The following is a 13,831-nucleotide window of genomic DNA, read 5'->3' as shown; positions in this document are numbered from 1 at the left end:
GTGGCTACCGCCTGTGATCCAGCACTGTCGAGGGAGCAGCGAGGGAGTGGTGGATCACCACACACACAACACACAGATGGTGCGAAACTCCCTTCCCGTGAGCGTCGAGGTGCCGTACCCTGGCTCGCCAGGAGAAGGCGGTACAGCGAGTGGACTCATCGCCATCTGTTGACATCTGCACGGGGATAGAGCGTTGCTCCCTCGCGCAAGGCGTGGGGTTTCTCCAGGTATTCCCGTTTCCTCCCCCACTATAACAAACTCCGCCTGAATTGTCTGAGAACATCTTAACGAAACAAAAAAAAACTCAAGTGTAGCAGGAGAACTCTCCTGACGAAGACTCATACGAACTCAGTGTAGCTTTCCCGGATAAACAAGTAATTATTTAATATTTAGTTTAAAATATACGACGGTTAACAGCCGCCATCGTGTCATGAATCCCCCCCCCGCTCACTTTGGTCAAAGTCGAAGCCTGGCGCCACCTCGTGGCCGCGTCTGCTCCTTGCGCGTGGCGGCCGCGCTGTTGCCCTCCCGAGCCGCGTGACCACGCGACCAGGGCTCCGCCGCTCGCCACGAGCAGACGACTTGGGCAGAGTTCGTTCGCGTCGCTTTGCCATTCCCTCATCCTCCTCGGCCGTCGTCGAAGGGGCTCGGCCCTCAGTGGGTTTGCCGTGCGATCCACGGTTTGGGTGGCTCGCGTCTTAAAGTTTGCATTCGGGAAGGGGAAGGCCTGCCGATGTTCTGACGCGGTTGGCGGTTGCACCACCACCGGTGTCTTCAAGGAGTAGGAATGTCAAAGCCAGGAGGTTGCGATGTTTGGGTCTCGAATGAGGTCGTAAAAAATAAATACATAAATGCGCAGCCCTGCAATTGCTTGCAGAAGGGCCTGCGCAAGATTGCCCACCTCTGCTGAAGTTACTCATGGCCGGGTGTTCAACTCGGCTCGCTGGGTTTGTAAGCGCCGTTCGCTCGCCACGACACCACCACTCCCACAGAAGCAACTACCCCATGCAGCCTCACAAAGATCAACCCCCTCCTCCCCCCCCCCCCATGTCTTTACCAGACTGCAGGGGTAAGTGCTGTTATTAAGGCCGGCACCGAGAGGGTGGGTGGCCAACACCCCGCCCGGCCGCCTTTGTCTCCCCAGTGGTGATGCTTGCACACTGTGCTTGGTGCTCATTTGAGTCCGAGTCGGGCGAGGACCGCTTCAGGACCACGTCACTGGCGTTGGCCGTGAGCGGGATTCGTATCCTCGTGTGCGAACCACTGTCCCTCAGCTGCCTACCAATGCTCCCCCACGAAACAATAGACAAGGATCCTCCACGTAGCCTTGACAGACCGTCGGGGCAAGCGCTGTTAGCGAGCACCGATCGCCAACACACACGCGCACACGTGCGTACTCGCTCACACGCGTGTGTACTCGCGCACACGCGTGTGTACTCTCGTGCACACGCGTGAAAAGTGTAAATTCTTTATTGGCTTCAGAATCGCACGTGCTTCCGTCTTCATGCGGAACGCTCGACACTCATCACGAACACGACAGACGTCTCCCGAGATTCTCACCGGGCATCAGCCAGTGCCGGATTCAGCTAGTGCGGGGGGCCCTTAGCTTGATGTTATAAAGGGGCCCTAAATAAAAAAAGAAATATTGAAACATAAATGTTTAACTTGCATAGTAAAGTAATTGTATTTTTTCATTTGCTATACAGCCAGATAATACGACAAATCGCTAACCTTAAACAACCAGTCGTTCATAAAAGTTGAAGGCGGTATAGTGCTATAGTAATAGAGCAAGTGCAGAATCACTGAATCGGAATTGATAGCTTGAAAGCATTTAGCACGGGGCCCTTGAAAGTGCGGGGCCCGTAGCTACTACATGTAGCTACTACATGTGTAGCTACTTGTGTAGCGACATATGTAGCTACTTGTGCTACTGGGATAATCCGGCGCTGGCATCAGCACCGCCCAAGAGCAGCAGCCGATTTGGGAGAAACATCGGGGAGCAGAGACGACTGTCACGACGACCACAGATGGTGACAAATCAGGTGTGCGTTTAATTCATTCTCACGCGGAATCTCGCCGATTCCGCCGGTGCGAAGATCTATTCGACGTTCAGCAGGCGCAGCACCCAGGCGAGGGCCGAGGGCCCGGCGGACAGAGCGACAGGGGGCAGCCAAACCTCGAGGGCACCCTCCGAGCGCCACCTCAGGCCATCCGGGTACCCCAGCAGCGACACCTTGTGACCGCACGCACAAAAGACATAGATCACCCCCCACCGTATAGCCTTCACGAACTGTTGGGGCAAGTGCTGTTAGTAGCGAGTAGCGCCTACGAAGGCACGGCACACGAACGGGGAGGATGGCCGGCACCGTGCCCGGCCGCCTTTGTCTTCCCCCTAGGCGCCGATGTTTGAAGCGACCAGGCCCAGGACTGGCTCAGATAATTGTCACCTGTGTGTTGGTGGCCGTAAGCGGGAATCGAACTCGAGTGGTCGGAGGGTTTGTAGCGTGGTGCGCTAATCATCGTGCCACCGCTCCCCCACACGCACGCAGACACACGCATGCAGACACACGCATGCAGACACACAGACGCGCAGACACACGGACGTGCAGACACACGGATGCGCAGACACGCAATTCATAATGGATATTTTGTTGGTTAGGCCCGACTAATACTTCGGCCAGATTTGTGTCGTTATGCCTTCCCACCACCCGACACAGCCAAACAAAGTAAACTGTCCCTCTGGGCGTGGCTTGTCAGGGGTTTCCTGCCTTCAGGTGTCAGGAGGTCAGGGAAGGTCCACATTTTTAAAGCAGAGCGAATCATGGACCACACAGTCCATTACAATATTTGTCCAATAACCGACTGATTTGATTAAATGCTCTGAATGTCACCCAAGACTGATTCGTGGCGACCTGACCGTGACCTGGCCGCGACCTGATTGTGACCCCAGACCTTGACCCCGACCTGACCGCGACCCGACCATGACCCTGCGGAGGTCGTTACCTGTGTGTAGGGCGTGGCCTTCACGGACGTGAGGACCAGCATGTTGTCCTTGGGCCAGGTGAGCACGCCGGCGTACACGACGCCGCCCTTCTGCGTGTACCTGCAACCAGGGACCCAGCGCACAAAGACAAAAGATCTCCCCGTATGACGGGCCGTTGGGGCAAGCGCTGTTAGTGAGTAGCGCCTATTAAGAACGCCGGCATGACACATGGCGAGCGAGAAGTGAACTCGCGTCGCCGGGTCCATAGCCCACCGACCAGTGAGGGGAGAGAAGACCGGCTCTGAATGCTACCCAAGGGGTGAGCGAGTGGTGAGAAAGGGATGATGAGCGAGCGTGAGCGGTGAGCGAGAGGAGCAGAGGCCACGGCCACAGCGTCTTGCCGGAGGCGAGGGGGGCTGAGCGGCCAGAGTCGAGGCGGTGAGCGGCGGCGGCGGCGGCGGCGAGGCGACGGCGCTCACCAAACCCCCGGCGTGGAGCTGTCGTTCTGCGCTCGCCAGGGCCGCGAGCCGTAGACGGCTTCCCCGTTGACGCGCAGCCACTCGCCCAGCGCCAGCAGCGAGCGCTGGAACACGGGCGCCACCCAGCCCTCGCGCGACGGGCCCACGTTCAGGAGGTAGTTGCCTCCGCAGCTCACCGTCTCCAGCAGGCCCTGTGGCGAGCGACGGCGGGGGGGGGGGGGGAGAGCCGCCCTCCGTTATGCCGGGGAGACTCGGATGGATGATGGCTGACGATAATGACGATGACAATGATGATTATGATGATGACAATGAAACCGATGGCGATGATGATGTTGATAAAGATGATGACACTGAAGATGACGACGGCGATAACGAAGACGACCCGACGACAACAATGATGATAACGATGACAAAGATGACGAGGATAACACAGCGACGACGACGACGACTACGATGGTGCCCGTGGAACACGACGGCGAACGATGATGACAGTGACGACGACGACGACGACAACGATGACGACGACGGCTCACCGCGACGATGTCACGGCCGGTGAGGAGGTCGGCGGCGCGCATGTTCCGGCGGTAGCCCCAGGAGTGCGTGTCCACCGAGGTGCACATCTCCCATTTGTGCCGCTGCAGCGTGCCCGGCGCAAACTTATCGGCGCAGTTGTAGAAGCCACCGTGCCGGCACGAGGTGCCGGCACCCCAGCGGTCGTTCACCACCACCGTGTCCTAAATGGCGCCGTGCGCGCGCATGCACGCACGCACGCACGTGTCAGTCCTCATCTTACTTCATATTTATAGAGCGCGCCTCTTAGCTCAAGGCGCTGTCTCGAACAGAGTTTAAGAGCGGGAACAAAAAAATATTCGAGTGATTTAGATGGCAGGGGCAGTGCAAGGGCCGAGGAATGAGTGACCCTGACAGAGGTCACGTGGGGGTCACGAGAGGGCTACAGGGGAGGGACGGAGTGGAGGGGCGAGGGAAGCGGAAGGGAATGGGCGACGGGGAGAAAGCGTGGTGAGGCTTTAAGAGAGGAATGAGGGGAGGTCCATAAGGGGGACTGCTTAATGTACAGGGGTAGTGTTGAGTCTGGGCAGTGTTGATTCTATAGAGTGTTGAGTCTATGGGCAGCGTTGAGTCTATGGTGCAGTGTTGAGTTTACGGGGCAGCGTTGAGTCTATGGTGCAGTGTTGAGGAGTCTATGGGCAGTGTTGAGGAGTTTATGGTGCAGTGTTGAGGAGTCTATGGGCAGTGTTGAGGAGTCTATGGTGCAGTGTTGAGGAGTCGATGGGCAGTGTTGAGTCTATGGTGCAGTGTTGAGGAGTCTATGGTGCAGTGTTGAGGAGTCTATGGTGCAGTGTTGAGGAGTCTATGGGCAGTGTTGAGGAGTCTATGGTACAGTGTTGAGGAGTCTATGGTCCAGTGTTGAGGAGTCTATGGTCCAGTGTTGAGGAGTCTATGGGCAGTGTTGAGGAGTCTATGGTACAGTGTTGAGGAGTCTATGGTGCAGTGTTGAGGAGTCTATGGGCAGTGTTGAGGAGTCTATGGTACAGTGTTGAGGAGTCTATGGTCCAGTGTTGAGGAGTCTATGGTGCAGTGTTGAGGAGTCTATGGTACAGTGTTGAGGAGTCTATGGTGCAGTGTTGAGGAGTCTATGGGCAGTGTTGAGGAGTCTATGGTACAGTGTTGAGGAGTCTATGGTCCAGTGTTGAGGAGTCTATGGTGCAGTGTTGAGGAGTCTATGGTGCAGTGTTGAGGAGTCTATGGGCAGTGTTGAGTCTATGGTGCAGTGTTGAGGAGTCTATGGTACAGTGTTGAGGAGTCTATGGTACAGTGTTGAGGAGTCTATGGTGCAGTGTTGAGGAGTCTATGGTACAGTGTTGAGGAGTCTATGGACAATGTTGAGGAGTCTATGGGCAGTGTTGAGGAGTCTATGGTACAGTGTTGAGGAGTCTATGGTACAGTGTTGAGGAGTCTATGGTGCAGTGTTGAGGAGTCTATGGACAATGTTGAGGAGTCTATGGACAGTGTTGAGGAGTCTATGGTGCAGTGTTGAAGAGTCTGGGCAGTGTTGAGTTTATGGTGCAGTGTTGAGTCTATGGTGCAGTGTTGAGTCTATGGTGCAGTGTTGAGTCTATGGTGTAGTGTTGAGGAGTCCATGGGCAGTGTTGAGTCCATGGTGCAGTGTTGAGGAGTCTATGGTGCAGTGTTGAGGAGTCTATGGTGCAGTGTTGAGGAGTCTATGGTGCAGTGTTGACGAGTCTATGGTGCAGTGTTGAGGAGTCTATGGTGCAGTGTTGAGGAGTCTGGGCAGTGTTGAGTCTATGGAGCATTGTTGAGGAGTCTATGGGCAGTGTTGAGGAGTCTATGGTGCAGTGTTGAGGAGTCTATGATGCAGTGTTGATGAGTCTGGGCAGTGTTGAGGAGTCTATGGTGCAGTGTTGAGGAGTCTATGGTGCAGTGTTGAGGAGTCTGGGCAGTGTTGAGTCTATGGTGTAGTGTTGAGGAGTCTATGGGCAGTGTTGAGTCTAAGGTGCAGTGTTGAGGAGTCTATGGGCAGTGTTGCTCAATGCACAGGGGAAGTTTATTCCAGTGGTAGGGGCCCAAGGAGGGCGTGGGATCGAAAACTTGGATTGGGCACAGGGAGGAGGGACAGAGTGAGAGACAGAAAAGATTGTGAACGAAGATCATCACCCATAATCATCATCCATCATCATCAACCATTAGCAGCAGCCATCGTCTATCCACGGCGGTGGTGGTATTGGTGGTGGTGGTGGTGATGGTGGTGGCAGTGGTGGTGATGGTGGTGGTGATGGTGGTGGCAGTGGTGGTGATAGTGGTGGTGATAGTGGTGGTGATGGTGGTGGTGACGGTGGTGGTATTGGTGGTGGTGACGGTGGTGGCAGTGGTGGTAGTATTGATGATGGTGGTGGTGATGGTGGTGGTGATGGTGGTGGCAGTAGTTGTGATGGTGGTGGTGATGGTGGTGGCAGTGGTGGTGATAGTGGTGGTGATAGTGGTGGTGATGATGGTGGCAGTGGTGGTATTGGTGGTGGTGATGGTGGTGGCAGTGGTGGTAGTATTGGTGATGGTGGTGGTGGCAGTGATGCTGGGGCCGGTGGGCACCTTGACGGGGCTGGCGTTGTAGAGCCACGCGAGGAACCCGGTTGAGTTCCAGTACGTGTCAGGGGCCTCCCAGTCCCCGTCCGACCAGATCACCTCCGGCTCGTACCTGCAGGAGCAGCAGGAGCAGCAGCAGCAGCAGCGAGGGGAAACACAAGCTCTCTCTCGAGGTCTCTCTCGAGGTCTCTCTCGAGGTCTCTCTCGAGGTCTCTCTCGAGGTCTCTCTCGAGGTCTCTCTCGAGGTCTCTCTCGAGGTCTCTCTCGAGGTCTCTCTCGAGGTCTCTCTCGAGGTCTCTCTCGAGGTCTCTCTCGAGGTCTCTCTCGAGGTCTCTCTCGAGGTCTCTCTCGAGGTCTCTCTCGAGGTCTCTCTCGAGGTCTCTCTCGAGGTCTCTCTCGAGGTCTCTCTCGAGGTCTCTCTCGAGGTCTCTCTCGAGGTCTCTCTCGAGGTCTCTCAAGGTCCCCAAAACTCTCAGGATTATTTAGCTTTAGTAGGACCCTACATCAACATAAAAATATTCCACGCATTTTCTCTGGTCAATACCGATAAATACATTTTGAGGTCTCAAGGCGGGGGGTCGGGGGGGATCACGAACCATCTCCCTGTCGGACGTCGCACAGCAAGAGGGGGTGAGGCTACTGACTGTGCTGGGCCTTTGCAACCTCGGTCTGATTAGTGGAATCGTATTGTCGTGGCCCCACAATTGTGTGCGCGCGCTACCAGCATCACACCATCCCCCGTCGCTTATCATGCACGGCAGTGCCAGTCACCGTGTTAGAGAACGGCCCACAGAAGCGGACACCGCGGAGCTACCTCCGAGACCCTTGCAAGTGACATCTGCTCCACGAGGTCGTGGGGAGGAACTTTCCCACCCTCTCTGTGTGAGCAAGCAACGGAGGGAGAGCAAGCAAGCGAGGAAGGGAGCGAGCGAGCGAGCCGTACTTGTTCACGATCTCGTACAGCTCCGGCATCGTCTTCTGCATCACGAAGGACTGCGTCTTGAAGCCGCTCTCCTTGTCCTTGAGATAGAGCGGATGGAACCACTCGTAGAGCGAGTGGTACAGCCCAAAGTGGATGCCTCTGCACAGTGGGAGAGACACAGCGAGGTCGGGCACCACACATCAGCACCACCGTCACCGCCACCACCGGGCCAATCCCACGAATATCCACCGCATGCAGTTCGTCGGCGGTGTTCTGGTCGTGCCGCGCGTCGTTCGGCACGATGCCCGACACCTCGGCCCGTGATCGGCAGAGACTTTGGCGAACGGCTGACGATTGTGCCGCATTCGCGTCGTTTTACCCGTCGCGGTTTGCATCTTGCTTCCGTTGCACGCAACAATGGGTTTGGCATCACGTCGCAATTGGCACGCGTACGGAGCGACGAATGCGACAAACACGGACCCAGCCACAGACACAGACCCAGCGAAAGACACGGACCAAGCCACGGACACGGACCCAGCCACGGACACGAACCAAGCCACAGACACGGACCCAGCCACAGACACGGACCCAGCCACAGACACGGACCCAGCGAAAGACAAGGACCCAGCGAAAGACACGGACCAAGCCACAGACACGGACCCAGCCACAGACACAGACCCAGCCACGGACACGGACCCAGCCACAGACACGGACCCAGCCACGGACACGGACCCAGCCACAGACACGGACCCAGCCACGGACACGGACCCAGCCACAGACACAGACCCAGCCACGGATACGGACCCAGCCACAGACACAGACGCAGCCACAGACACAGCCCCAGCCACAGACACGGACCCAGCCACAGACACAGACCCAGCCACAGACACAGACCCAGCCACAGACACGGATCCAGCCACAGACACGGACCCAGCCACAGACACAGACCCAGCCACGGATACGGACCCAGCCACAGACACGGACCAAGCCACGGACACGGACCCAGCCACAGACACAGACCCAGCCACAGACACGGACCCAGCCACAGACACGGACCAAGCCACAGACACGGACCCAGCCACAGACACAGACCCAGCCACAGACACAGACCCAGCCACAGACACAGACCCAGCCACAGACACAGACCCAGCCACAGACACGGACCCAGCCACGGACACGGACACAGACCCAGCCACAGACCAGCCACGGACACGGACCCAGCCACAGACACGGACCCAGCCACAGACACGGACCCAGCCACAGACACGGACCCAGCCACAGACACGGACCCAGCCACAGACACGGACCCAGCCACAGACACGGATCCAGCCACAGACACGGACCTAGCCACAGACACGGACCCAGCCACAGACACGGACCCAGCCACAGACACGGACGCGCGTGAGGCAGGAGAGGCACCCTCAGGGCAGCCCCTCCACGAGGGCCGCAGGGGCCGCCACGCCCCACGCACCGTTTCCGCACAGCGGCGGCCAGCTCTCCGACCAGGTCACGGCGGGGCCCCACGTCCATCGAGTTCCAGTTCCACGAGAAGTTAGACGGCCAGTTGGTGAAGCCCTCGTGGTGTTTGGCCGTGAGCACCACGTACCTGGTGGGTGGGTGGGTGGGGGAGGGGGAAGTGGGGGGGGGGGTGCATGGGATGGAGGGGGACAGGAGGAGGAGCAAAAAACCACGGGGTGAGTTCATCCCAGAAGTTCACTTTTCACCGTGATATTATTATTTGCGGCTCGTAATTTATTTTTTGGGTTAGGCTAAGTTTGTGTTGTGAAGAGCCGCCACCAACCAACCCAGCTGAACAAATTGCATATTCTTTGGGTCTTTCGGTAAAGTCACGTAGATAGGTTCAATTTTAGATTGGTTTATTTTTATTAATTTGAACCTATCTACGTGACTTTACCGAAAGACCCAAAGAATATGAATTCCTGCAGTCACGAAAGCTTTAAGTCAAGATTTAACAAATTGCATTGTGGCGTGCACAGTCATTTAAACAAATACCTTATAAATGCGATGGGTAAGCGAGACTTGGAAGGAAGGTGGAATCGTTTTTTTTAGGGTCACGTAAAAACGAAAGATCACGTGTGCGCACAGACTTCACGGCAAGCCGTGTCGGGAGAACGGTCCACGTGTGACGACTGCCCGTGAGTAATCATTTACATGTGGAGGGTTCGTACAGAATGCAGGTCACGGACGGGGCACGTGTCAACTCCGTGCTCACGGCGAGACGGGAACACGGAGGTGGGGGCCGGGTCGCTCGGTGGACCTGAGTTCGACTCCAGGTAGCTGCCTATTAATGAAATTGCATTCTCAATTGTAGTGAGATGACGGTTTAAGCCCAGCCGCTAATGACTGCACGTAAAAAAGAGCATCGTCGCATTAAATTCGGTTCCGCGCTAAATTTGGCTAAATTCCAGCTCTGAAAATTAAATGTAAGGGCTTGACTGCCACGCGACCAACATCACTCCCACGGGTAGAGCCGGTGGGAAAGTGCTGCCCCATACTGACTGTGGACCAAAGGTTACTTGCAGGGCTCTCGAGGGGTAGTTCTGCGGTATCCGCTTCTGTGGGGCCGCTCTAACCACAAAGGGTCACACTGCTCTGCGTGACATTTTCGATAGATGATTTAACTCTCACATGACGCCAGTCGCACAATCAGCTAAAACAGATGTAAAGTTACATGAAATTACTTATTTTATGTAAGAGTCCATTGTGTTTAAAACATTTCACAATGCAATATGGATTTATATGGCATCTAAATGCGATTGCATACCTTAGATATGCTGTACAGACTCAGAGGGGATAGTCAGCATATTGAGAGAGGCAGTCAGTCACAGGCAGAGGAAAGAAGACAGGTCTGGAGCCTGGATCTGAACAGGAGCAGGAAGTCTACAGCACAGATGGCTGGGGGAAGGAAGATCCAAACTATGGGGACAGCAGGGAAGAATGGGTGACCTACAGAGTGAAGGTTGAATGAGGGCTTCGACTGAAACCCTTGGGTGCTGTAGTAGAATTTAGAGAGAGGTGAGGTAGGGGAGTCCGTGGAAGGGAGTGAGATGAGATGAGAGAGGTAGGAGAGTGTGTGGAATGGAGTAGAGTGAGATGAGAGGGGAGAGGAATGAGAGTGCATGGAGGGGAGGAGGGTAAGATGAGAGGGGAGAGGAATGAGAGTGCATGGAGGGGAGGAGGGTAAGATGAGAGGGGAGAGGAATGAGAGTGCATGGAGGGGAGTAGAGTGAGATGATAGGGGAGAGGTAGGAGAGTACGTGGAGGGGAGTAGAGTGAGATGAGATTGGAGAGGTAGGAGAGTACGTGGAGGGGAGTGGAGTGAGGTCAGAGGGCAGAGGTAGGAGAGTGTCTGGAGGGGAGTGAGATGAGAGGGGAGAGGTAAGAGAGTGCGTGGGCGGGAGTTGAGTGAGGTCAGAGGTAAGAGAGTGCGTGGAGTGGAGTGAGGCCAGAGGGCAGAGGTAGGAGAGTGCGTGGAGGGGAGTGGAGTGAGGTCAGAGGGCAGAGGTAGGAGAGTGCTTGGAGGGCAGTGGCATGAGATGAGAGAGGTAGGAGAGTGTCGGGAGTTGAGTGTGCGCCCATACTTGACCCCGGCGGCCAGGAAGAGGTCGGCCCACTCGCCAGCATCAAAGAACTCGGCGCGGAACTGCGGGGCGAAGTCTGCGTACTGGAAGTCGGGGGGGTAGTTCCTCTTCATGAAGTCCACGTACTCGGGAGTTCGATCCCCCTGGCGACACGCGGATGTGCACCGGGGGGTCTCGAGTTGTTAAAGCGTTTCATCTTTCGGAGATACATTTTTTTGAAAGGACAATTTTACGATATTTTTTGGCTCGGACACTGGGATCTCGTTTGCACTGCGTGGTAACTTTAACCAGCAAGTGATTGATGAATTAAATGAACAACATTTAGTCGATTATAAATTTATATTTTATAATACAGGTTTTTTTGTTAGTTCACGTTAATATATAAATGTGTCGTTAAACCCGCCACCACCCAACACAGCCAACTAGTAAGGATTGTCACGTAAACAGAACGTGGCCAATTCGTTACTAGTACAGCACACCGGTGTGTAGTGTATAGTGTAGTATACTAGTACAGCACACCTGTGTGTTTCAGAGCAAAGTCACAACATTTATAATCTGAGTACGACGTTTCGCCAGTAACTGCAACTAGCTTAATCAGGCAACAGCCAGATTCGTGTGCGTAACGAATTGGCACGTTCTGTTTACGTGACAACCCTTACTAGTTGGCTGTGTCGGGTGGTGGCGGGTTTAACGACACATTTAACAATTTACGCGATCTAACCACAAAAAAAAACCTCTATTATGGATATTGGTCGCGAAAGAGTACGTGTTAAATAGATTGTGTAGTTTATTCATCAGATTGCTTCCATCTGGATGCAGCTCTTACCCTGGCTCACACAACACACACACCATACATACAAAGACTGCCCGTATAGCCTCAACAGACTGTTGGGGCAAGTGCTGATAGGGAGCGCCTATAAAGGCTGTCACGATGGGGGGGGGGGATGGTGATGACCAGCACCACGCCCGTCCGCCTTTGTCTTCCCAAGTGTCTCCCAACACGCGCGTATGTTCATCCCAAGCCACGCGCGCACGCGCGCGCACCGCACGTCCGCTCACCTTCCAGTGCCACCAGAACCACTCGCTGCCGAAGCTGGGGACGGAGAAGACTCCCCAGTGGAGGAAGACTCCCACCTTGGACTCGTCGAACCACGCCGGCAGCGGCCTGGCGTCCAGAGACTCCCAGTCCGGGCTGTAGGGGGCCGTGCCCCCCGCAACCACGGAGGCGAGACACAGGGTGAGCGCGATCACCCGGGTGGTGGTCGTGGTGGTCGTGGTGGTGGCCGTGGTCGTGGCGGTGACCGCCCGGCCCAGCAGCTCCACGATGCGCCGCTCGCCCATTCCTGCGGGACCTGGGCGAGTCGAGATCGAATCCCGGGGGCCGCGTGCGTCCCGGATGACAACACACAGAGAGAGAGCGCGCGAGAGCGATATCCGAACCGGTTTTCTTGGAGTCTGCTTCCACTCTTTACGCCGAACCCGCGATGACCAGCGCGGTGAAGTATGGCCAAACCATCCCCGACGGCCAACACAGACGAGAGACCCGCGACGAGACGCTGCAATGGTGGCTGAAGGGCTTTGATCTACTGTTGTCTTCAAGTTGTTGCTTGCGACTGTCGGCCCGGCTTGTCGCTGTCGCTGCTGCTGCTGCTGGCGACTGGAGGGCGACGCCAGTTGCTTCCTCCCCCCCCCCCACTGTGGCGATTCGATTCCTGTTCGTCGCTCGCTCCCTCGAAAGGTTTCGATTCCCGAATCGATTCTTGTTAACAAGCAGGAGGCTGGGCGCAGGCAATCCCAAGGCAGCGGGCGAGCGGCCAGCAACGAGCAGCACCAACGTAGTCGCAATGCTGACGAGGGATGCCGACGTTATTGTCGTGGTTAGAGGTTGGGGGGATAGAGACGACGATGGTGCTGATGGGATCAGTCCAAGGGAATAAGCAGAGAGAGAGAGAGTGAAGTGAAGTGATATGCGGTGTGGTGAGTAGGTGGGTGAGTGATTGGGTGAGTGGGTGGGTGAGTGATTGGGTGAGTAGGTGGGTGAGTAGGTGGGTGAGTGATTGGGTGAGTGATTGGGTGAGTAGGTGGGTGAGTGATTGGGTGAGTGATTGGGTGAGTGATTGGGTGAGTGATTGGGTGAGTAGGTGGGTGATTGGGTGAGTAGGTGGGTGATTGGGTGAGTAGGTGGGTGAGTGATTGGGTGAGTAGGTGGGTGATTGGATGAGTAGGTGGGTGAGTGATTGGGAGGTGGGTAAGTGATTGGGTGAGTAGGTGGGTGAGTGATTGGGTGAGTAGGTGAGTGAGTGATTGGGTGAGTGAGTGGGTGAGTGGGTGGGTGAGTGATTGGGTGAGTAGGTGGGTGAGTGATTGGGTGAGTAGGTGGGTGAGTGATTGGGTGAGTAGGTGGGTGAGTGATTGGGTGAGTGAGTGGGTGAGTGATTGGGTGAGTGAGTGGGTGTATTGTGACTTGCAGTGTGGCGAGTGGGTGAGTGAGACAATCAGTGGGTGGGAGTTTGAGTCGGCTGTTGAGTAGGTGTGTGAACGATATGGCGAGTGCGTCTGGATGAGTGGGTGTGAGTGACAGTGAGTGATTGAGTAGGTGAGTGGGTGAGTCATTGGATGATCATTTGGTCCAAGTGTGGGTGGGTGAGTGAGTGGGCTACTGAGTATATTGGTGACTGACGGGGTGAGTGACGAGATGAGTGGGTGAGAGAATGAGTGATTT

The 13,831-nt window shown here is 55.7% G+C and overlaps 1 protein-coding gene across 2 annotated transcripts; it reads right to left on the bottom strand.

Moving 5' to 3' along the window:
* Nucleotides 1–1,454: 1,454 nt before the first annotated feature.
* FUCA1 (alpha-L-fucosidase 1) lies at nucleotides 1,455–13,047 on the bottom strand. Of its 2 annotated transcripts, XM_076068923.1 has the most exons (10): nucleotides 12,169–13,047; nucleotides 11,110–11,252; nucleotides 8,979–9,113; nucleotides 7,529–7,666; nucleotides 6,592–6,697; nucleotides 3,996–4,196; nucleotides 3,463–3,653; nucleotides 3,004–3,103; nucleotides 2,066–2,233; nucleotides 1,455–1,626 (listed from the first exon to the last, which is right to left on the bottom strand). In XM_076068923.1, exons 1-9 carry the CDS (start codon nucleotides 12,448–12,450, stop codon nucleotides 2,099–2,101), a joined length of 1,431 nt encoding a protein of 476 aa, XP_075925038.1. In that variant the 5' UTR covers nucleotides 12,451–13,047; the 3' UTR covers nucleotides 1,455–1,626; nucleotides 2,066–2,098. The 2 variants fall into 2 exon arrangements, with proteins under 2 accessions (XP_075925038.1, XP_032815268.2); XM_032959377.2 differs by having other exon boundaries at nucleotides 1,455–2,233.
* Nucleotides 13,048–13,831: the final 784 nt, after the last annotated feature.

Source organism: Petromyzon marinus, chromosome 23, assembly GCF_048934315.1.
Source record: "Petromyzon marinus isolate PM22_M1 ecotype Great Lakes invasive population chromosome 23, UKy_Petmar_22M1.pri1.0, whole genome shotgun sequence".
In the NCBI taxonomy this organism is placed as follows: Eukaryota; Metazoa; Chordata; class Hyperoartia; order Petromyzontiformes; family Petromyzontidae; genus Petromyzon; species Petromyzon marinus.
This window is presented reverse-complemented; position numbering and strand designations above follow the sequence as displayed.